Raw genomic sequence first — 25115 nt, forward strand, 5'->3', positions numbered from 1 at the left:
CGTACTGGAAGTAGTTCTACAGTGATTTTTTCGGTAGAATTGTGAAACTTTACAAGGATGAATTGCACAATCAATTTTAATATGTTTAAAAATCTTTCTGAACATTGATAACATAAATAATAATTCCAAAACAATTGTAGAACATTTTGAAATTTCGCAAGTTACATTTGCTAATTGACACACACACACACACACACACACACACACACACACACACACACACACACACACACACACACACACACACACACACACACACACACACACACACACACACACACACACACACACACACACACACACACACACACACACACACACACACACACACACACACACACACACACACACACACACACACACACACACACACACACACACACACACACACACACACACACACACACACACACACACACACACACACACACACACACACACACACACACACACACACACACACACACACACACACACACACACACACACACACACACACACACACACACACACACACACACACACACACACACACACACACACACACACACACACACACACATTTTCCGATCTCGTCGAACTGAGTCGAATGGTATATAACACTATGGGTCTCCGATGCTCCGTTTGAAAGTCGGTTTTTCCGGCAATTCTAATACATTTATATAGAGAAAGGCAAAAATCAATCTAATTAGAGATTATTTCCGGAAGCAATTAGGGACGTGTTTCGATAAAATATTAGCATCTGTGCAAAAAAATCGAGTTGGATAAATATACATGGAATAGCACTTTAGACTGGTGTATTGTTGACCGATCGCATCAACATGTCCAATATAAAAAGCAAAACCGTTTGGAAGCACTATGAAATTTAATATTACGTTTTGTTTTTTAAATTGCAGAATTTATATCACGAATCAGTATAAGCTATTAATTACAAACCCAGTTTCCTCCTCCATAATTTAATTAAACTTCCATTCTCATCCAGTTGGACCAGCTGATGGGCGGTGGATGGACGAACATTCCGTAACACGAATAGTTCAATTAGGTTGATGATCCATCGACCTAATCATGGTTCAGAAAGAAATCCGATCCGACATGCAACTGCACTGCACTGCACTTTCCCTTCCAGGCAAGGGCCGATCGGGCAAAAAAAACCCTATGATTCCACAGCAATCGTAGTGGGCATTGGAGGTTGGGACGATAAAATCAGCTCTCGCATAAACTCATCAAGTGGAGTTGTGGAGTGCCTTTTAGTTTTTACTACTACACCACTCGGAGCCATACTCGTGCTCATCTCTCGGCGCTAGTTAAATTAACTTTTCTTCGCCGCGCCGGTGCAAATGAGATTTTAATCACTTCGGCTATCGAACGCAATTAAAACTCATCCAAGCTGATCCCACGACTTGTGAACTACTGGCGAGATTATCTGCTCTGATGAGTTTTGGGCGAGTTCCGCCAACGTTTTCTAGTGACTCTCGAAAACGGATACAGATATAACTGTTTCGGAATTAGCTATATTGCAGCAAAACATTGTTAATTACTCTTGAAAATATAAATTTCTGGAACTTTGACAGTATTAGCAGTGAGTTTAACCTAATAAGCCACTTTGAAATAATATCACAAATACGATTTCGACTCAACTGAACTAGAACAAAGGTCAGTGTTCTACTCATTGCCCAAAAATGAACGAAAGACGAAAACTGTGAACGCCAAAAAAACACTGAAGCCTAACCTAAAATGGACCAACGCCAACAACTATCGGAACAGTCGAAACCATTACCGTCTTAATGTATACTAATGAATGGTTCGTTATGGAAATGACAAATAATGTGAAATTAAAAGCAAGCAACAAAATAAGCAAGCAGCACGAGAAAATAGCAAACGAAACTATTCCCAGATAATGAAGCCATTAAAATAACTTCTTCCCGCTTCGTCCCGACCTGGTCAGCCTGGCCCACGTTTCCCGGAGCAGACTATTTACGTAAGACGAGAACCCGGCAACCGCGAAACGAAATGGGAAGCTGAAGTTGGTTGTGAAGTGAATAATTAATTTTAATTGTCGTCATTTTCAATTTACATATTTGGCAGTGGATTTATTTTACTCTATGTGCTAGGGCAGTACGCAGTGTGCGTCCAGTGTTTGCCAAAAAAAGTGAAGTGGAAAAGTGCGGAACCGGCACACAAATCATCATCAGTTTTGATAGTTACAGTATTTTGAGTGGTCAGTACTTTTCGGCGCAGAATAACGAGAGCCATTAGAGATGTGTTTCGTAGTTTTTTCTACCGACATTTGTAAAATATTTTGATGCTTAAATGTAGAGTCCATTTCCGAGCATTTGATTAAAAGTTGCGTTTCCAGTTTATCGGGTTGTTGTAAAAAAATGACGCTTAAAATCTATTATAGTATATATCGAGACAAAAGCACTATTTTGTTGATTGAATCTTCTCTTCAAAACATCATATTTGTATACTTGGTTTGAAGCTAGAAACTTATGCTCGCATAATTCATACAATTGATCAACTAATTGATATTCGGAAGTGTTAAGGAACATGTCAGTTGTTTTCGTATTCACGACATCCAGATATGTCTCTGACATCACCCACCCGCCTTTTTTATGTTGAAATATTGAATTTGAGATTATACTTTTATTTTATTTATTTATTCGTCAAACAAATGTAGACTACAGACAAAAAAAAGTCACAATGGTTTTTTATATGCTATACATTATTTCTACGATTTGGTTTCAATTTTTCATTTATTTGTTTCCTGGACATAGTTAGATCGATTTTTTGGCAGTTTTCGTTATAAAAGCGCATCATTTGATTGATAGGATTATTTTTGGCATAATTTGTTTTATATTTTTTTTCCGACAATATTTGACGACTTCTGAGATGTCGACTAGGAGCACAACATTTTAATTGTGAAAGCAATGATTCAGATTGTACTCGTTGAGAAATAATGTCGTTGATAAAATAAAGCATTGTAGCTTTGCGGCGTTCTTCGAGTGTTTGTAAGTTTACGAGCATACAACGCGCTTTATGTGATGGAAGAGGAAATGTAGTCCAGTTTAGTCTACAAAGCGCATACAGTAGAAATTGTTTTTGAACAGATTCGATGCGTTCTACGTATACGGAGGTACCATGGGTTCCATGCTATGCTGCAGTATTCCAAAATTGGCCTGACGTATGTTGTATATAATAATTTTAATGTGTAAGGGTCCTGAAAATTATGACTAAAACGTTTAATGAAGCCTAACATACTATTTGCTTTATTGACAATTGTGTTTTTATGCTCCACGAAAGTAAGTTTTAAGTCTAAAATTACGCCTAGGTCTCTAATAATTTTACATTTTTCTACAGGTTGGTTTCCTAAATATAAATTAATAGTAGGAGACATGATTTTTCTATTAAACGTTACTGAACTACATTTAGTAGAAGTAAGCTTTTATTGCACCAAATGTTGAATGTTACGTTAATTTCATATTGGAATACTTCAGCATCTACAGCATTTTTTTATTTCCATAAAGAGCTTCATGTCGTCTGCATACACGAGTACTATTAGATGTTTGAGTAAGAAGGAAATGTCGTTTACTTACAAGATGAAAAGAAGAGGGCCTAAATGTGAACCTTGGGGAACACCTGAAGTGACATTTATTGATTTGGAGTATGTGTTTTGATAGCGTACAATTTGTTTACGTTTTGTTAGATTTGACTCAAGCCATTCTAAAAGTTTCTGTTCAATGCCATATTTTTTAATTTTGAATGGTAATAATGGTATGTCAATTCTGTGAAAGTTTTGCTGAAGTCCGTATAGAGAGTTTCGACATAATTTCCATTGTCCATAGCTTCCAAAGTGAATGTAATGAATTCCAGGAGATTTGTTGACGTAGAACGACCTTTGAAAAAGCCATGTTGTTTTGGAGTTACGTAATTTTTCACTTGTTGAAATATTTTCCCATTGATAATTTTTTCAAATAATTTTGGAATGCACGAGATAATGGCAATTCCTCGATAATTACGTATGTCTGATTTTGAGCCTGATTTAAAGACCGGTACTAAGAAGGAGGATTTGTTTATTTGTTAAAATAATCCATCTGACAATTAAAAGTTTTAATGAATAACACGAAGTACAACGAACAAACTTATAACAAGGATACACTTAATAATTTCTGTGAGAACTTGTGCGTCGGTTCACCAAATTCATGTTTCTGGAAATATTCCTGTTCTTAGAGATAAGTTGAAGATATGGTGTGATGGTGTTGTGAGCTCAGTAGCTAATTGCTTCAAAAATATTGGTGCTATTCCGTCAGGTCTAGGTTCATCTGGGAAGGAAGGTTGTTATTCTTCAGTTTTGTTTTAACATAGCTAAAGAAATTTTTAGAATCATCTTTGATTTCGCTTTCGACATTAAAATTATATTCTTCGTGTGCCGAGTTGATTGCTATTTTCAGGTCATTGCAAATGTCGAGGTAGTTTTGTAGATTGATAACACTTTTATCTTTTCTATAAGTCTTATGTGCTTCCTGCTTTCTATTTTTCAGGTTTTTCAATTGCGGGTTGAACCAGACAGGCAATTTGATATTGTGACTTCTTCTTCTTCTTTTTACTGGTACAATTTCCGAAACTAAGTTGTTAATAATTAGATAGAATTTTTCCACTTCTTCATTGACGTTTCCTTCTATACTCAAAATATTTTTCCAGTTTAATGTACTTAGTCTACGTTTTGCTTCTTCGAAATTTGTTTTGTGGTATTCCGACACTTCCTCGTATTCTATTTCGTTAGGGAGAGACATGTTATGCATAAAGATGGAGTATTCAGTTGCTGTGTGAAAAGCTTCATTTTTCTAGAGTGGATTTGGTGAGGCATTCACACAGAAGTCTTCGGTACAGTTTGTGAGAAAAAGATCAAGATATGAATTTTTTACTACTAGAATTCGAAACGATACACCTAAACTATAGAAGTTACATTAATCATTCTGACATACAATTAAATATTACGAAATAACCAGTATAGTTCTTTATGATAAAATAATGATAGTTCTGAAAAGAAACCTTTTATGAAGGCGGTCGTGATAGGGAGTGACAAATTGAGTTCGAATCTATTCGGAGTCGGTGCTATGCTTTTATATAGCAAATCAGCAGAAAGTTCTACTACAAACTACAACTGGTTGAAAAATAGGTCGTAGTGAAGTAAAATTTCGCATAATTCTTTGAGTATACAATTATGGTTCTAAATAGCAACATTCAGAATTTTAATGTCGATTACTTCATTTTAGATTTGAATATTTCAGTGAAAGAAACTATCAAAAGGCTGTACGGGATCAATTTCTGGCATTCAAAAAAGCCAAATTATGTAATTCTCTAAGATATTAAACACTGTTTTAATATATACGATATTCAACACTGTTGCGAATTTTGCACTGCGAAAATTGCACAAAGCTTATCAAATTATTATAGATTTGTACTACACCAATGATTTTAATATCCGATTTGCAAAGAAGCAATCTTTATAGTTCTTTAGAAAACATTTGGATATATTAGAAAGACTGAGTTTCCATAATGTTCCCCATTGTTGTAAATTTTTCGTTGTATTTTGCTCCAACGCAAACGACCAGCATCAGGATGATGCAATCGATCTTATCTGATGGGAAACTGGCACTGCGACATGTGCGTTTGAGGTTTTGTACCACGTAAAAGGTCTGCGCTTTCATTGCTGACTGCTCCTCCTGCTTACCGAAGTCCAAAAGAGAGCACGACCTGAGAATTCGGAACAGAATTCAGCTTCGAAATTCTAACTCTAAGTACTGATTTTAGTTTTTGAACTCAGGTCCAGCTCCTGATTCCTGAATTCTTCAAATTGATTCGTTTTAGAACCTATGATTGTCGTGAATACGAGTATGAATGAACACTAAGCGGAAATTCATTGCCAAAATGAGGCGCACAAAATTCCAAACATATGAATTGAACGAATCATCGGTTGAAGCGTATCGTGCAAAACCAACACATAGCAATACGGAATATTTACCAAATATGTTCTTACTCTTCGCAGAAGGTACCACAGAAAATACGAATATATATTGTCATATATTGAAAACATTTGGTTTCATTTGATATTTTTACATTTTATACGTCGGTCGTCGCCATTATTTTTGGATAAGATTCGATAAAAATGTATTTTAATTATGTTTGTTTATCTTTTGATGTGGAACACATCTTTGTTAATGTGGAACACATGTTTGTTTTCTATATAGGGGTGCAAATTAGAAACTTAAGAAAAATACACGTAGAAATGTGGTCAGGTTTTGAACAATTACAGCTCAGTCAATTTTGTATCAATTATTAATATTACGTCACCATTTGATTGGAAATATTTCTACGTATTGATTTGAATGTTCATAGCCATGCATTTTTAATATTGAATGCAATCTACAAGGATCAGCCCCATGGGGTTGTTCGAGCCATTGATGTGGAACAAGGCAACCAAAATTTCTAATGATCTACAATCAAACAGTTCAATCAATCGTCACACTTTCGTAACGAGAGTCTGATTAGATTGAACTTTATTAGGAACCAAAACCGAACACGCGAACCCAGAATATAGACTTTATTTGTCGTGATTTGTATCTGTTTTGTAGCCGACGAAATTACACCAATAGCCCAAATGCATGCAATTATATATTTGTACATTATACGGAAATCGATATTTAAGCTGGCGATACGGATATCGATATTTAAGATTCTCTTCGCCAAGCTTGTGTTCAAGTTTTGTATGCAAGCCGTTATTTTTATAGCGTTTCTCTACCATTACAACCATTCTGCGATTTCGGTTGAAGCGATAAAATTTTTCTTATTATCAATCGAGTTCATCTTATTTAAATTGGAAATTAATCTCATGCACTACAAATTTACCCTGGGGTGGTTGTCAATTTCTCAGGCGAAACGACATAACATGGAATTTCATCCGAGACTTGCATGACACAAGATCAGAGCATACCAGTTAAAGCTTCAAATCGTTTTATGGCACTTTTTGGCTTGCTGTCTAGCAACAACCTACCTCTAGCATACTACGGACTGAAACGTTAGCTATAATTTTGCTTCTATTTATAGATTCGCGTGCTTCCAACAGGAAATCCGGTATGCCGGAGATTTTTTGCAGACCAAATAGGACACTGCTAGCTAGGGATGGGTATCGATACTGCGATACTTCAAGGTATCGATACTTAAGCCTAAAGTATCGATTTTTAAGATCGATACCGTGCAAAGTGATATCGCGTGGTATCGATATTTTCATGGTCGATACCTGTCGATACTAGCTTAAAGTAAACATTATCTAGATCCCACTCTAATAGTCAATCAAAGAGCAACCAGCGACACCAAAAGCGCTCATTCTGTCTGGCAACCAAAGAAACGTATACAACTCTTATGGCGTTTTTCATTGAAAAACACTGGTGGCGTGGATTGCTCTGGTTTTGCACTTTCCAGCAGAAATCGCAATGAAACACCGTCAGAATGTTGCATTTCTGCTCGAAAGTGCAAAACCAGAGCAATCCACGCCACCAGTGTTTTTCAATGAAAAACGCCATTAAAACCAGAGCAATCCACGCCACCAGTGTTTTTTCAATGAAAAACGGCATTAGTAAGATCATTCCCATTGTTAAAATGATTACTGATGTAAGTATGTTTCGAAGTTCTGTAAGAGCATGTAATTTAAAATAATCGACCTAATTATTAAAACATATAATTTTAATGAAGGTTTTTTTTTAACAGAAACCCGGTACCAAGAACTTGCAACTCTCTGCATACATGGGAATCGATTTGCCATCAGTTTCCTTATTAATATCAATTAGCAAAAAAATACTTCAGTATTGGGGACCTCAGCACCATCTGTAAGCCTATTTTCATTAGCCAGTAGGATAATGTGCGACAAAAGTTGTCGTTTGACGTCTTTCACTATCACTTTCAATTGAGTGTTCTTATCCAGTTTGGATAACGAATTTTGGTTTTCATAGAAGAAACAGACTCAATCAACTAAGAAGTGAGATGATACCGTTTTTAATAACTCCGCAAGCGCGAACTTGTTTGATAAAACTCATCTATATCTCGTTGGAAGGGTATTCTCGCGAGGTATTGAAATATAAAAAAGTTCTTGATCAATTGCAAAAGATATTCTCACATAACTGAAGTTGTCTGTAATTCAAAAAGTGAACAAAGGATCTCAAAACCAATCAACAGCGTTTTGGATCTTTGGGGAGGTCATTATTTGAAGACTAGTTTAATCAAAATCGGCCTAGCTTGCATTTTCGATCGATACCGATACCGATAATAAGTATCGATACTTTTTCCTATAGTATCGATACCGATACCTGAAATTACGAAACGGTATCGCGATACCAAGTATCGATACTTTACCTCTCGATACCCATCCCTACTGCTAGCTATTCATCAACATTTCAATGATATACAATTTAAAATACATGGCAATGTACATTCAAATCAATACGTAGAAATATTTCCAATCAAATGGTGACATAATATTAATAATTATTACAAAATTGACTGAGCTGTAATTGTTCAAAACCTGACCACATTTCTACGTGCACAGCAAAAAATTATGAAATTTACAGGTGACGCAAATTCACATATGACACAATTCACAAGAACGTAATCCGTGAAGCGACAGAACTTTACAAGAATGACATAAATATACGTCAAACAAACCCCGCCATTCGGACCCACACGGACCGAAGGATGCGGCCAGCATAGATATTTACCAACGCCATCTGGAAGACTCATGCAACACTCAATTCATCGACTACTGCCGATCACCAGCTGAAAGCTGGATTTACGAGAACCCGAGATGACATAGTCTAATGATACTATTCTAGTTTTAAGTTAGTCGTTATTTAAGATTAGAAAATACCCTTGGCATCTTAGAGCTTAAGCAGTGTGCCTAAAATTATATTACATTATTGAATAAAAAAAAAAACCGCCATGCAAGCAAACGTGTAAATTTACATATTTTAGCATATAAAAATATGTCAGAATGCATTAAATATAAGTTAGATTTACTTTAAAATTGAGTCATTTTCGACGCTCATATATGTCGATCTCAGAAGACGTAAATTTACACGATTTTTTCTAGGTGTGTGTATTTTTCTTGAGGTTCTAGTTTGCACCCGTATATAGAAAACAAAAATGTGTTCCATATTAAAAATTCCGAAATGTGGAAAAGCATGTCAGTTTTATTCGTATTCACGTCATCCAGTTATGTCTCTGACAGTATTCACCCTTTTTTTGCACATTTTACCCGATTACTCTGGAGCTGGTGATTGAGTCCATATGAAATTCAATTGGATAGGTTGTTTTTACAATTGGATATCATCAGTAAAACTTGTTACCGTGTGGTTGAAATTCTTACATAACAGAACCCCTTTCCGTTCGACATCTGCTTGCGGCCATATGGGACAGTGCTAATTGTACAGATCTAGTACAAGGCCTGGCAAGTGTAACTTAGATAACGAAACTATTACATTGTCATATCAACGTGTCTGTGTAATCAATTAAAAGTACATTAAATCTTTCTAGATTTCTTTATCCGACGCTAACATATTTGAGTGCTAGCGACCACATATGCCAACGTAGCCGAATGGAGATGACGGAACCCGCCGATTGAAAGATAGCCGGACGTGACTCACGTGGAACCCGGACTCACGGCGCCTTGCCGTGAACCAGACACACTAACGCGCAAAATCGATGCATGTCAAGGTTTATTGCACAGTAGTTGTTATTGGAAGCCAGTTTGTGTGAGCTGCGCTGAGTTATAGATTACTATAAATAAATATCATTAATTGGCGTGATTTGCATGCCCAGTTCATCTTCCAATTATCTTTCAGTCTGAGATTAGGTTTGAATCAGTTAAGATGGCTCTGTTGATCGGATTAGTTTTGTGCTGGATTGTTTCCTGTTCGGTGGCGGCTCCAACCGTGGTAAGTTGATCTGGTTTGCATATGATAATCACAGCTATTTCAAGGTCAATCGATTTTGCAGCATCTCATCAAACCGGAAAACAACGAATACATACCCGAATCGCCGTCTTACATACAAACGGATTCGCCCCAGTTGGTAGATCCAATCTGGATGACGGTCACAATGAAACCACTCGTGAAAACCACTGTAGTGGAGCCAATTAACAAAAGTGATCAGCCATCGCTCGAAACAGTCAGCCAAAGTACAGCTCCACAGCAACCTTCGTATTATCCTTACTATCATCAATTGCAAACGGTACCGAACCTCCAACAACCGTATCCTTACAACACGCCGCAATATCAATACCAACCGGGCTTCCCATTTCAATGGTCTTCGCTGGCCGCCCAACCGTTGGTAGCCCAACCGCTCTTAGCATCGCAGTTGTACCCATTCCCTTTGCAGCAACTAAGCGGCGGACTCACCAGCAGCAGCAGCAGCAACGCTCAGCCCTGTGACGATGGTGGCAGAAATATCGGCGGTTATCAACAGCACGGCTATTAATGCTCCAGCACTGTACAAATCTCTCGTAAATCTGTGTGATTATAGAATACAAAAGCAAACACTCGTCAATTTTATTCCCGTGCAGTACCTAATTTTACGAGTGAAAACACTTCAAAGTGCGTCAGCCGCTCCTGATGGCGATGGCAGAGTGCTCTGTACCAATAAAAGGTTCAAAGGCATTCGGCATCATCATGTCGCCGGGAATAAATACTCGCTGGAGAGTCTTTTGTTCGCGATGAGGCACTCGGCAGCATTAAGAAACACTCGATTAAATTCAAACAATTTCGATAATCCCGCAGTTGGAAACATTCATCAAAATTTTTCTTTCATTTCTTCAAGCCTCAAGCTGGAAAGATAATGATCCTGCCGTGAAAGTAAAAGGATCGGCTTTCCAAAAGTTCCTTTTTGTGTTATTCGTGCTTTCAGAGACGTGGAATCTGGTTTGTTTAAAATAAGCTTTAAAAACTCACGGATAATTTTTGATGTCTTAGGATGCCTTTTACAAGGAAACTTTTAGAAGAAATAGCTTAAAAACGAGACTGTACAGGAATTCCGAGTTTAAATTTAGTAGTCCACTTACTTGTTGTACATTCATTCAGTCGATACGATACTTGAAAATAAATCAACTTTAAATGACACTGGATATTTGACTCTAGTTCAAAATACCGTCTTTTTGACAAGAATGTATTTTAAAAGCGTTTAGATCAATTGTAATTGTGAAATCAATTAGTAAACGAATCTTTCTAACGAGATTCAAAATACGAACAAGCTTTCCCGCAGATTTTGTTATCTGGCTTAAACATCTTAACCGACTTCGTTTGTAACCTTAGAATATTCTGATTTCTTGTTTTCAAATTCGATGTAGAAAGATTCTAGTGATCAAATTTCCGCTCTGAGAATCTTTTCCAGGCATTCATATTTTACAGATGACGAACAGTTTGCTGAACGGAAGCGGTATTGTTTCCCAACCAGGCACGCTTCACTCGTATCTGCGCCCGAAAAAAGTTGCTTTATCCGGGACAATCGTTTTCGGCCAACTAAAGTGAAATGTTCTAATACTTTTCCACTAAGCCTAGGCTGTATACATGTTGCGCTAACAACGTTACCAGCTTGAAGAAGCTCAACCCTGACCGAATTTTTTTGCAGGTATATCGCAGGAAGACCGTAACTCAACAATGTCAGTTCATTTTATTCAACTAAAGGGTGATTTTTTAAGAGCTTGAGAACTTTTTTAAACAATAAAACGCATAAAATTTGCAAAATCTCATCGGTTCTTTATTTTAAACGTTAGATTGGTACATGACATTTACTTTTTGAAGATGATTTCATTTAAATGTTGACCGCGGCTGCGTCTTAGGTGGTCCATTCGGAAAGTCCAATTTTGGGCAACTTTTTCGAGCATTTCGGCCGGAATAGCCCGAATTTCTTCGGAAATGTTGTCTTCCAAAGCTGGAATAGTTACTGGCTTATTTCTGTAGACTTTAGACTTGACGTAGCCCCACAAAAAATAGTCTAAAGGCGTCCAATCGCATGATCTTGGTGGCCAACTTACCGGTCCATTTCTTGAGATGAATTGTTCTCCGAAGTTTTCCCTCAAAATGGCCATAGAATCGCGAGCTGTGTGGCATGTAGCGCCATCTTGTTGAAACCACATGTCTACCAAGTTCAGTTCTTCCATTTTTGGCAACAAAAAGTTTGTTAGCATCGAACGATAGCGATCGCCATTCACTGTAACGTTGCGTCCAACAGCATCTTTGAAAAAATACGGTCCAATGATTCCACCAGCGTACAAACCACACCAAACAGTGCATTTTTCGGGATGCATGGGCAGTTCTTGAACGGCTTCTGGTTGCTCTTCACTCCAAATGCGGCAATTTTGCTTATTTACGTAGCCATTCAACCAGAAATGAGCCTCATCGCTGAACAAAATTTGTCGATAAAAAAGCGGATTTTCCGAATGGACCACCTAAGACGCAGCCGCGGTCAACATTTAAATGAAATTATCTTCAAAAAGTAAATGTCATGTACCAATCTAACGTTTAAAATAAAGAACCGATGAGATTTTGCAAATTTTATGCGTTTTATTGTTTAAAAAAGTTCTCAAGCTCTTAAAAAATCACCCTTTATATCGACTATACACTGCCGATCGGTTGAACGTACCAAGCTTCATACTCAATACATAAGCGCTGATTTGACAGCACTTCAGTTCTTCATGTGCTACATGTCAGTTAAACTTTCAATTGACTTAGAGAGTGCCTATTAAATGAGTTCCTAGTGAAGAAGATAATAAATAAACGGTAAACCACTATTGATAGCTGAAATTTTATTCACATGATATACTTAAATTGTTTGCTTTCTCTTATTATTATAGCTACCAACTCGAATGCATCCCTTCCCCGGCAGCAATTTAATTTAGGAAGAAAAGATCCTGAATTTGAAGAAAGTTGCTTATTTAACTTTCCGGTATAGAAGACGTAGCCGAGTACTAATGATACCTAACAGTTCGGCTGAAAAGTTCGTATCGTTTAATAGAAACACACATTTTTTTGCCAAAATTCGTTTTTATTATTCAACATAATTGCCATCAGAGGTGATACAGCGATTATAGCGATCTTCCAACTTTTCGATACCATTTTTGTAGTACGATTTGTCCTTTGCCTCAAAATATTCCTCAGTTTCAGCGATTACCTCTTCATTGCTTCTAAATTTATTACCAGCGAGCATTGTCTTGAAGTCTGAGAACAGGAAAAAGTCACTGGGGGCCAAATCTGGAGAATACGGTGGATGAGGGAGCAATTCGAAGCCCAATTCGTTCAATTTCAGCATGGTTTTCATCGACTTGTGACACGGTGCATTGTTTTGATGAAACAAAACTGTTTTCTTCTTCAAATGAGGCCGTTTTATTTTTAACTTTCGTCCTTCAAATGCTCTAATAACGCTATATAATAGTCACTGTTGATGGTTTTTCCCTTTTCAAGGTAGTCGATGAAAATTATACCATGCGAATCCCAAAATAACAGATCGGCTGAAAAGTTCGTATCGTTCCTATGAGAGGGCGCCACTAGAATTAAATCCATACCATTTTCAGTTAGTACCAACCTTCAAAAGATACGTGTATAAATTTGACAGCTGTCTGATTATTAGTTTGTGAGATATTGCATTTTGAGTGAAGCTACTTTTGTTATTGTGAAAAAAATGGAAAAAAGGAATTTCGTGTGTTGATGAAACACTACTTTTTGATGAAAATAAGTGCCGCCGATACCAAAAAAGGGCTTGATGAGTGTTATCCAGACTCTGCACCGGGCGAAGCAACAATATATATAACAATGGACGAAACATGGCTCCATCACTTCACTCCGGAGTCCAATCGACAGTCAGCTGAGTGGACTGCACGCGATGAACCGAACCCAAAGCGTGGAAAGACTCAACAATCGGCCGGTAAGGTTATGGCGTCTGTTTAGCACGCATGAATTACCATTGTATGAAAGCTCGAATTCAAGAGCCCATAAGGGATTACTGGACTGCTCGAAGCGCCTCTACAGGAGAATTACTACTTGGTGATTGCTCCTTAAGCCGATTGCTAAATTTCTTACACAAATTGCGTATGGCTTTCGAATTGTGGGATAATATTTCCAATAAAAACGGAAAGCAAAGCAAAGCATTACATTCCTTTTGTGAAGTTTGACCTTTCTGTTTCAACCGACTTTACAGACTTTACTACGATCCTACTAACACTAAGAACCTTTCCAGGTCGGGGCTCGAACATGCGACAACTGGCTTGTAAGACCATCGTCCTATGCATTGAATCGCCAACCCGGGTTGGAATGAAAGCTTTGCATAATTTAATATGTGATCGAAACGGCTTATTCTAACAATGATCGAATATTTCAATTCAGTGGAATATTCATCAAACCTTGACCTAGCGTTAAGAAAACAATAAAAACGAAAATATGGCTTGAAAATGCTATTTTCATTTAGTAATGCAATCTTTAGGTTTAAGCTCTATGATGCCGAGGGCATTTTCTAATTTTATTTTACTGTTTACTTACAACTAGGATAATTTCTTTAACTGTAGTAATGTCGCATTGCAGAATTGGTGATCTATTCTGGTTGATCCTGCTTCCAGGTTGTGATCAGCTTGCAGTTTAAGAACACGTGGGTAAGTTTAAAAATAGAACTACATCGACGATGCAAAGTATAAATATATGACGTTTTGTTCAATCGGGTGGCTGCTGCGATGTGTCCAGTCATATCCTAAGATAGTTAAAATGGAAGACCAGCTCCACGGATAAGAGGAAATTGGCAAGTTACAAGAAACGAATAAAATGATAAGAACATTTAAAAATTGTCGGTCATAAACAAGCGAAATTTTGTATGACTGGGTTATGCAATTAACGACGAATCCATTATTCGCTCAAAAAGACAAAAATATTGGTACAGTTTTGAGCTAAGACAAGAAAATTTTTGGATGCTTTCACATCGTAATTTCGAACATTTACAGCTTAGATGGTCAATTTCCGATTCCAGAAATGTAATTTTAGGCTTTGGCATTTCGTTACACACTCTCACGTAAGAATCTTAAAACAGTTTTCTGTTCATGTCCAAAATTTTCTTTAATTTGCCACAAATTTATCGAGCAGTTTTGTTTCAAATTTGTTTGACATCATAAGTTCATCCAAATTAGAAAAATTCGCAAAAACTCGTTTGTGGCCATCCAGGATTTCCAAGTTTTAGTTGGGAATTAATATGACATTAAATTCAATAACTTATTCATCAAAATTCCACCGTCTCGGATTTAAAAGCACTACAAATATAATTTATTGGAATACACTTGCCAATCGTGGAAAAACAGTGTCTTCAGTTTCTTCAAAACTTCATAAGAAATAGTGAAAGATTATTCATTAATAACAAATACTATACTATAAATCAATATGGATCACTTTAACGAATTCAAAACATGACTTCACGGTAACACCATCTCGTGACGGAAAATGCTATTAGTTCAGTCATGTTTGATAGATTGCCTTTAGCGTGCACCCAGAAGTGAAATCGACCGTCCCACGACAAAAGGGCCTAGCTGCAAATGACAGTTTCTGTTTCCTTTTTTCTTCACGATTTACCAAACTGATTTTATATTTGACACTTCACTCTTCGCAAAACTTTCAAGGTAAAACTACAAGCTTTCGATTTATATTGGAAACTCTAGAACAATTGTGCTCCTTGACGATAGGCAACAGACGTTCTTTCAGACACTTTTTCACAAGAATTTTCTACGATTTGTGTTTTAGTCTTTGTTAAGACGTAAAGCCTCGGTTTTCAATCTGAGAAAATTGAGCGGTAAAAATATCTTCGCAAAGTGCACACATACACATTTTCCGATCTCGTCGAACTGAGTCGAATAGTATATAACACTATGGGTCTCCGAGGTTCCGTTCAAAAGTCGGTTTTTCCAGTAATTCTAATATCTATAGAGAAAAACAAAACTAATTATCCGCAAAGATAAATCTATATCAAAATACTTATTTTAAATAATTTGAATTGCTTGAAAGTGCTAAATAAATTTATTTGCAATATTTTATCAATTTTTTTCAGTTCAAAAGGTTTCCGAATGCCATGATTCTGCTTCTTTTGTTCCATAGGAAGAACTACCATGGGAGTACGCCCCTCTAATGCAATGAAAACATCTTTCAACAGAACAGAAGGGCTACCAACGCAGAAATCTCTGTCAGACCGCCAATCATTATTGGGATCTCCATATACGTGACTTCCTAATCGAGCTTACTAAAATTAATCAATCTCACAAATCTTCGCATCTGCACCTGGAACCAGAAGAGTGCAGTGCAGGAAGCAAACGAGTCTGCTTTGAAAAATTACCCACATCCACACACCCCCATTTTGAGGCAGACCCACTCTCGTCATCACAGCCATACGAACACCATCGCCGTTTAGATCAGTAAACTGTTGATTTGAGCTGTGAGATTATTTTAATTGATGGATCCGATTAAATCTAGCGGTAAACAGAGGTAAATGGTATGTTTCTCTTTTCTTAATCACTATTAGATGGAGGATGAGGGGGGCTACCTTACACCACCAGGCGAGACTTGCGTTGAGCGCTTTCGTATCTTCGAAAAGAACAGAAAAGTGGGCGAGAATAAATGCACGAACTATCGACTGCTGAGCTAACTGTGTTGTGTTTAAGATAATTTTTCTAATGTGTTATCGCACATTGAATCATCAATCACAAATGACAGTAATGTTCGAGGTACGGCAATTGACTGATTTGACCTGCTAATGAAGTATTTTAACAAACTAGTAATCAAGCCATTAAAATTGACTACGAAGGATTTTGTATTTAAAAGTTTTCTTCCGATAGGGTGAAAACATTCTTCAACTAATGTTTTTGAGAAGAATGCAATGATTTCAATTTGAGATAAGTACAAAGCCACAATTCATGGAATAGCATGAAATTAGCATCTTGGTAGGACTTGCATCCCCATTCATTGAGGTAAGGCAAAACGTCTGCTGAACCTCGAATAGCACGAACTCCATCAAGAGCCGCTTACAAATTTTCATTCCAAATCGTTCGGCACAACATTATAATATATGCATGTTTATTGTACAGGCAGTGTTCTGATCTATAAATATTTATGCGAAAACATCCTATGCATATCAATTATTTCATCAGTGCGTGCCTCCACCTATGAACATGCGTGAACAAATGACATTTGTAATCGACTCGTGCTCTCTGTCTGCCTCTTCCGGTTTGAAGTACTCAACAGTCACCCAGGAATCCAAAACGATCCGATCTGGTTTGGTAGGATTCGGTATTCACCTATTTTTGGAGTTAGTTGCGATATCAGGTGACCCAACTGTACTTATGCTTGTCGAGCAGCGGCAATTGTTTGGAAAGCTTTTCGAATCGTGTCTGCTAAAATTGCAAAATGCTGACAGAATACCGACAGGTCTGCTATGAGGAAACAAAAATCTGAATGTTCTGTATTTGGAAGTAGAAGATGCGATACGACGATATCGAGAGTAGGGGCAAATCCTATAAAGCGCCCCTGCTAGCCAAAATGCCCACTTCCTTTCTTAAGCATTCAAGACATGCGAGAGCACTGCTTTTGTCATTTGTGCTATTTATTTACCGCCGAATACTGATCTTTCTCTATATGAGCAACATGTCTTTTGTGTGAATGAGCTTTACAATAAATTTGGAGACCGTGATAGGGTTGTAGTCTTAGGCGACTATAATTTATCTTTGTTACGCTGGAGCTTGGATGAGGAAGTTGGGTGTCTACTGCCGAATAACGCGTCTTCAGAGCATGAACATTTATTAGTGGAAACTATGATTGCCTCCGGTTTACAACAGATTAACTTTTTAACGAACCTGCATGGAAAACTGCTAGTCTTAACATTTGTTAGTTGCGCCAATGATTGCGAAATTCTAGCACCACCATCGCCACTAATGAAACTAGATCACCACCATTTTCCTTTCATTTTAAAAATTGAAGTTCCTCAATGCGTGCACATGATTGACGATGCAGAAATATTCTACGATTTCAATCGGTGCAATTTTCGTGAGTTAAGTGCTGATATTATACGAATTAACTGGGTGAAGATTCTGGCGCATGGCACTTTGGATGAAGCAATAGAGAAATTTTATTATGAATTAGATGCAATTTTTCGATATCTCGTGCCTAGAAGAAAACGCAGATGTCAATCTAATAGCAAACAACCTTTGTGGAATGGAGAGCTGCGTAACCTCAGGAATCGTCTAAGGAAAGCTAGCAAACGATTTTTCCGGACAAAAAATCTAGATGATGAATTGCTCGTTCGTGACTTGGAACACCAATTTGAATTATTGAACGCATCGTGTTTTCGGCTGTACGTTTCACGGATGGAGATCAATTTGAAGGCTGACCCGAAACAATTTTGGTCTCATCTGCGGAATAAAACTTCTTCCCGTGGAATTCGTGTCAGTGTCCACTATCGTCACCAATCTTCGTCGACAGTTTCGGATTCAGCCAACCTATTCTCGTCATTCTTTCAAAGCGTGCTAAGTAATAACTCACTGCCTTTGTCAGAATTGTACCTGAGTAGTTTGCCGACGTATTCTTTGAGTATACCTGCTACTGCTTTTACTGAACGCGAGGTGTACAACAATCTACGACAAGTCGATGGATCGAAAGGGCCAGGATCTGACGGGTTGCCTCCGACGCTCGTGAAGGAATGTTCTTCTGCTTTGGCTCTATCTGCATCTCTGCTTTTCAACCGCTCGCTTGCTGAGCACTATTTTCCAGCGAAGTGGAATGAAGCTGTAATAGTTCCTGTTCACAAAACTGGAAACGTGCACGATGTCACCAATGATAGAGGAATTTCTATCCTAAACTGTTTACCAAAAGTATTCGAACGCATGGTGTTGGATGTTCTTTACCCTTCAGTAAAGCACATTACCGCCACTGATCTACTACCACCAATTTAATGAGCTACGTTTCTTTATTGATAGACAAACTAGTAAAACGACAACAAATCGATGCGGTGTATTTTGATTTTTCAAAAGCATTCGACCGTGTTCCTCATCAGTTCGCTGTGGAAAAATTGAGGCGTAGTGGATTCCCTGTTTGGTTAACCAATTGGATTCTATCATATCTCACGGATCGTAATGCTTCCGTACGAATCGGATCTGCACTCTCGGATTCGTTTCACGTTACTTCGGGTGTACCGCAAGGGAGCCATCTCGGGCCACTTCTTTTCGTGTTATTCGTGAACGATCTTTACAGTGAATTGTCGTCATTTAAAGTAATGTATGCTGACGATCTCAAAATTTATCGCATCATTACAAGCCTTGTGGATTGCTGTGCTCTACAAATGGATATTGACCGATTCCTGGATTGGTGTGACAGAAACGGCATGACAGTAAACGTTAAGAAATGTAATGTGATCACTTTCTCACGGACACAGTCTCCAATTATTTTCGAATACTCCATGATGATGGCTTCAGTTGAACGAGTTTCGTCTATTAAAGACTTGGGCATTATTCTCGATTGCAAGCTTCGTTTCATCGAACAGTTTTCATTCGTTACTGCGAAGGCCTATGCAGTTTTGGGACTAATCAAACGAAACACTCAAAACTTCAACGACGTGTACTGCCTCAAGACAGTTTACATCGCACTAGTACGCAGTATTCTGGAGTATGGAGTTACAATTTGGGCTCCGTATCACGGTGTTCACATCGATCGAATCGAAAGGGTGCAGAAGTGCTTCGTCCGATTCGCACTCCGAAGACTACCTTGGATAAATCGTCCTCAACTACCTCGTTACGAGAAATAAAGAAATAAAGACTTTTCTGAATCAAAGTTGTATCACTAACACAATCTTTTCGTAGAATCTTTCTGCTATGCAAGTTTGGTAGTTGTCGTTTGCTGGAAAGTATGAAAAAACTGAAAATTTCATTTAGCAGCTTTTCGATTGAAGGTTTTGCTTCGACTATATAAGCGTTTTTTCAGCTATTTCTTTGACGTACTGATTATCTCAAAACAGTCACTTTATGGACATTTCAAGAAGCATAATGCATCATTGTTGTGGGGTAAAATGTGTTTCGTTGTGTGTCATACCACTGATTTGTTGTGAGACATATTTTACGGCTGCTGGGGCATTATGCCTAAGGTAAGCGAAAAAACTAAGAATGTGATCGTTTTGGAAAATGTGTTTATATCGATCAATTCTCATCTTTTCTATTGGACTCATTGAAAATTATGTTCCTCAGCCGTATTGCAATGAAATACTCACATTCTCGCGGAAAATATATCAATATATTTGGAAACATTTCAATGTTTTCATAAGGAGGCAATATTATAACACTTTACCCTAATATCTCTCACAAAATAGAAACAATCGAAAAAACGCACTTCAATTTTCACTTAATGCATACCACTGCCATAGTGAGGGTGAGGTGAATGAGGCGACCGCCTCGGGCGCCAACATTCAGGGGGCACTAAAATGAAAACAACTTGCTTGGAAATATCACTCCTTAGCGTTTAACTCGAAGAAAAATAGATTCATTGATCCAACGATTTCCAAATAATCGACGGAGTTTAGTCCGATTGATAGTAAGGAGGAATATAATAAGACATTGTAAATAAGGAAAATGTGAAATATCGCTTAGGCACGATCTCACCAGTATCCTGTTTCTCCTATTCGCATTGCTGTAAACAACGCGGGATGACACACCACTACTGAAAAAATGAAGAAAATACTCGTGGATGGGTTTACTGCAAATCATTTTTAGATTTTCAGCTTCAATCACACGATTGACTTGTAAATTTTCACATTTAGTTTAAATCTGATAACATCGACAATGATATGCATGGTGCTTCGATCGGTTAACATAGCTCAATTTTTGGCGGTAAATTCGCAGTGTCCGTCGCTTGAACATTTTTTAGTTTAGCGAATCAGCATTATTGAATATATAACACTTTTAACACTTTGCATCAACCAACACACACACTTGCCACAGATTCAAATTTAATCAAATGTACAAGAGCGTATATATCTGTACTAATATTTACTTCACTGATATCGCACGTTTTGATGTCGCTCTACTCTTTGAATTCTATGGATGCGACTAAACTGAGCCTCTTCACACAATCGAAATTAGAATTATATGGAATTGCATTCTGTGCGGTTCGTTTGTGCCGGGGAAAAAAATTCGATGCTCATCAGTCTTCTGTGAACTTTTATGCGCCGTTCGCTTTGCATGAGAGGCAATAATTTTGGTCGGAGTGCTGCTGATGTTGCCCATTCGAGATGCTGAACGACCTCTAAGCAACCTACAAAGCAAACAAAGTATTGGCATTACATTCCTCTGTTAGTTATATTGTCGTGAATACGACCTACTTTACTATGGGGTGCCTTTTCAAAATTTACCCTCTGAGAGAGTGATAAGTCTTTGATCATGAATATCTCTTGTTGTCATAACGAATCGACATAATTTTTGCTACACGCCATTAGAAATTTGATCACAATTTTATGATAAAATTATCAGTTGTGTTACATAATCTCAAATAATTCAAAATTAACTTTTCTGAAATGTTTGGCATAAACGAGTATCAAAGAGAATAATTCATAAGGCGCGTTTGCCTTTCTCGTATTTTTAAAGTTTATAGCTCAGTGATCTGTGAAAGGATTTATATAACCTAACTACCAATAGAATCGAAATTTTTCAACTTAAACGTATATAGCAAAAGCATTGAAGTATTTCAATAGTACACTATTGAAAAACCTATCTCATTTGACCCATGTCAACACCAGCCAATCAGAACGCGTTCTGAGGAAGAGAAGAAAATAGCTGCTGCTGTACAACAAATTGTTCGAGAAAATGTTCCGAACAGTGTTTAATATCGTAGTGAGTTCCACAATTTGGTCCTTCTGAAAGGCAGGAATGAATCCCGTACAGCATCCGGATAGTTTCTTTCAATGAAATGCAAATCCGAAATGAAATAATCGAAATTAAAATTCTTTACGCTACTATTTTTATAGCCGTTAGGACCGCCCATTAGTGAAAAAGCTACAAACGAAATCAGGTAAAACAATCCTCTCAACAAAAATTGGATCAGTTTGGATTCTATCGCCACTGCGAGCAGATGTATTTTGTGTCGTTTGCAAAGCTATTTTCGCTTCCGACAAGAGCGATTACGTCACAGCTGCCAGTCATTTGCATGGATGAAAAAGCAACGGTGGAGAGCATTACACAAAATCAGCCGTTCTAATGGCTCTAAAAGTTTTCTAAAGAACTATTAGGATTTCTTGCTCGCAAATCGAAGGGAAATATCCTCGGTTTAGTGCAAATCTAGAACTGTTTGATTTGATTTTTGCACTTTTCGCTGTGTGAAATTCACAGTAATCTAGATCAAGTGAAGCCTTCTTTGTTTTTGTGAAAAATTTGAAAAAGGGGAATGCTTGCATAATTCATACAATTGATCAATTAATTGATATTCGGAAGTGTTAAGGAACATGTCAGTTGTTTTCGTATTCACGATTTCCAGTTATGTCTCTGACATTACCCACTCACCTTTTTTTTTATCTCAAATGTTTTGGAATTGAGATGACATTAGATCTCGAAATTTAAGGCAATTCTAATTTGGTATTAAAAGAGAGGATTTTTGATTTCGGAAATCTCAAAAGTTCCAGGAATCAAGAATCAGAACTAATTGGCTCAAGTGGCACGTTTGATGGCAGATTTGTGCCTTGCCGTAGCTTCTCATCAATTTCCTGATGGGAAGGGAAGAATGAAAGGAACATGGAAGGGAATTGTGAAGTGGTCGAGGTGGGAAAACAGCACAAAACATAAAGAAACAAATCGTTCTGCATCCCCGAAAGTATGCTGAACGATCTGCAGGTGCCAAAATGCACAGTTAATAAAACCTCCAACCCCCGTGAGGATTTAGAGATTTTACAAAAGCGACACCATTCTGCATTCCCGGAAGAATTCAGAACGATTCGCAGTATGTATGAGCAGAATTTAATTCGGCATCCCATATGCCAAACAATCTGCCAAAAACTTATTTAAACAGAAAGAATTCATTCACTCCAGGAAGAACGATGAACCCCTTTGACTATAGCTCCTTACCACATTGGGTGTGAAACGATAGAATATCCTTTAATTTTTGCTCCGCATACACAGACTCAACCATGTATGGAGAACCAAAAACCCGTATACGTAGTTGCGTCCATGTGGGACAGTTACATATCGGATGATATGAAGCACCGTAATCGCATTCACACCAGTCAGCACGCTGATTAGTAGCCATGTGAGAGTTGAGTTTGCAATGTCCAGTCAGAGCTCTGATCAGAATACTGCAATGATGCTTGAAAAAATGCAGTAGACACTTTGACATTTTCAGATTCAAATCTGGTAAAAATGCTTTGTCTGAGCGCAAGTTTGCAAGCTGATCCAGTAGCTGGCATGTTTGGATGCAGCCTAAGATCGAATCTTGTGCTTTATCCAACTAGTTAAAAGTGGTAAAGCTGGTTCAGGACCAACGAAATCATTCATTGCACCAGCTCTAGCCGACTCATCAGCATATTTATTTCCAGTAATACCAGTATGGCCGGGTACTCTTAAGAAGTAAACAGCATTTAAAATGCTGAAATGCTTAAATTCGAATTCGACATGCGATCAACCCGGCGAACGACCAAAATTAGGTTAAAGCCGGGTATAAATAAACGATAAAAAAAAAAAAAAACATGCGATCACTAGATTCGACTGTGAATCATTCGAACTGAATGCTTTTAAAACTACCTGACTGTCGGAACAAAAATAAATTCCTTTACCGCAGATTCTCTGCTGCAGTGCCGATTGTATTCCGCACAGAATCGCGTAGATTTCTGATTGGTACACAGTACAGTATTTACCAAGTGAATGAGATTGTGCTAGCCTTTTTTTACGACAATAGACACCAGCACCAGTACGACTATTCAACAGAGAACCGTTCGTATAACAAACTATGTATTCATCAAGTTGTCGTTCCAAGATGGAGATGGATTTAGCTTTACCTGAACTGTCGCAACTTCTCTTTTCTGCCACCATTCAAGACATCCGTCTGCTAAAACTGGTCTAACAATTGTTGTGTAGATCCAATGAATGTATCTAAGTTCGAGTCCCAATGATTTCCCAAAAACTCGTCTGCATTGGCCGAAAGCCATGCAAGCTTTTTTAATCTTGAAGTCAATATGAGCAGACCAGTTCAGTTTTGAATCAAGAATAATCCCGACGTATTTTACTTAATCAACCACAGTAACCTCTGAACCGAAGAACTTTAACGGATGAGAACCTGTGATTATCCTACAATGAGTGAAAATCATTATTGATGTTTTGCCCGGAAACCTTCGGATCTCTTGAAAAATCGGCTCCCTCAATATGAAAGCTAAATATTTGTACCGATCGGAAGAAAAACTGTAGCTAAGACTCGAATTCACTCACTTAGATCAAACAATGCGCTTCTCCTAAGCATCGTAGATTTTCCATTAGTTAGTTAGATCCTTATTTAAATACGTACATCCTTAACAAAAAGTGACAAATGTGATGCAATCAATACTCAAGTATGTCTCCAGCATCAGGTATTACATAACAACGGTTTTGTATTTGCGGCATAACAAGGAAAGTTGAAAAAATTTGCTGGTTTGTCTGGTAACATTTTTGCGCTATGACTGGAGCCGTCAACCTACTGTTCCCACGCTTTGCAATCAATCCACACACACAACATACAGTATCCATACACCAAGTATGTTTACTCGCTGTGCTCGCAATAATTATTTAAACAATCTCACTACAATCTTTGATCTTCCGGTACAGCGCAAAGTGGCTGAACCTCTCAACCAGCAGCTTGTACTTCACCAAACCCGCGCTTTCCAACGGAATGCCGAGGGATGGATGGACCGGTGCCTCCTACGACTGCAGCGAGGTTAAGAGAGTGCCGTTCGCATAAATGAAGATTTGCTTACACAGCATCAACGATGTTTTGTAAACACCATCGGTACTCTACCGCAAGAGTGACGTTTACTCTGACTGATGTTTACGGGATTTCATTCAC

The 25115-nt window shown here is 37.8% G+C and overlaps 1 protein-coding gene across 1 annotated transcript; it reads left to right on the plus strand.

The window, feature by feature from the left end:
• The first annotated feature begins 2229 nt into the window (after window positions 1-2229).
• On the plus strand, window positions 2230-11167 carry LOC131432047 (uncharacterized). Its single transcript, XM_058598086.1, has 3 exons — window positions 2230-2364; window positions 9583-9983; window positions 10045-11167. Exons 2-3 carry the CDS (start codon window positions 9918-9920, stop codon window positions 10522-10524), a joined length of 546 nt encoding a protein of 181 aa, XP_058454069.1. The 5' UTR covers window positions 2230-2364; window positions 9583-9917; the 3' UTR covers window positions 10525-11167.
• The last annotated feature ends 13948 nt before the right edge of the window (window positions 11168-25115 follow it).

This window comes from Malaya genurostris, chromosome 2, assembly GCF_030247185.1.
Source record: "Malaya genurostris strain Urasoe2022 chromosome 2, Malgen_1.1, whole genome shotgun sequence".
In the NCBI taxonomy this organism is placed as follows: domain Eukaryota; kingdom Metazoa; phylum Arthropoda; class Insecta; order Diptera; family Culicidae; genus Malaya; species Malaya genurostris.

Coding starts and splice junctions, on each gene's coding strand:
- LOC131432047 (XM_058598086.1), top strand. CDS start 9,918: ATGGCTCTGTTGATCGGATTAGTTTTGTGCTGGATTGTTTCCTGTTCG. Junction 9,984..10,044: donor CGGTGGCGGCTCCAACCGTG/GTAAGTTGATCT, acceptor TCGATTTTGCAG/CATCTCATCAAACCGGAAAA.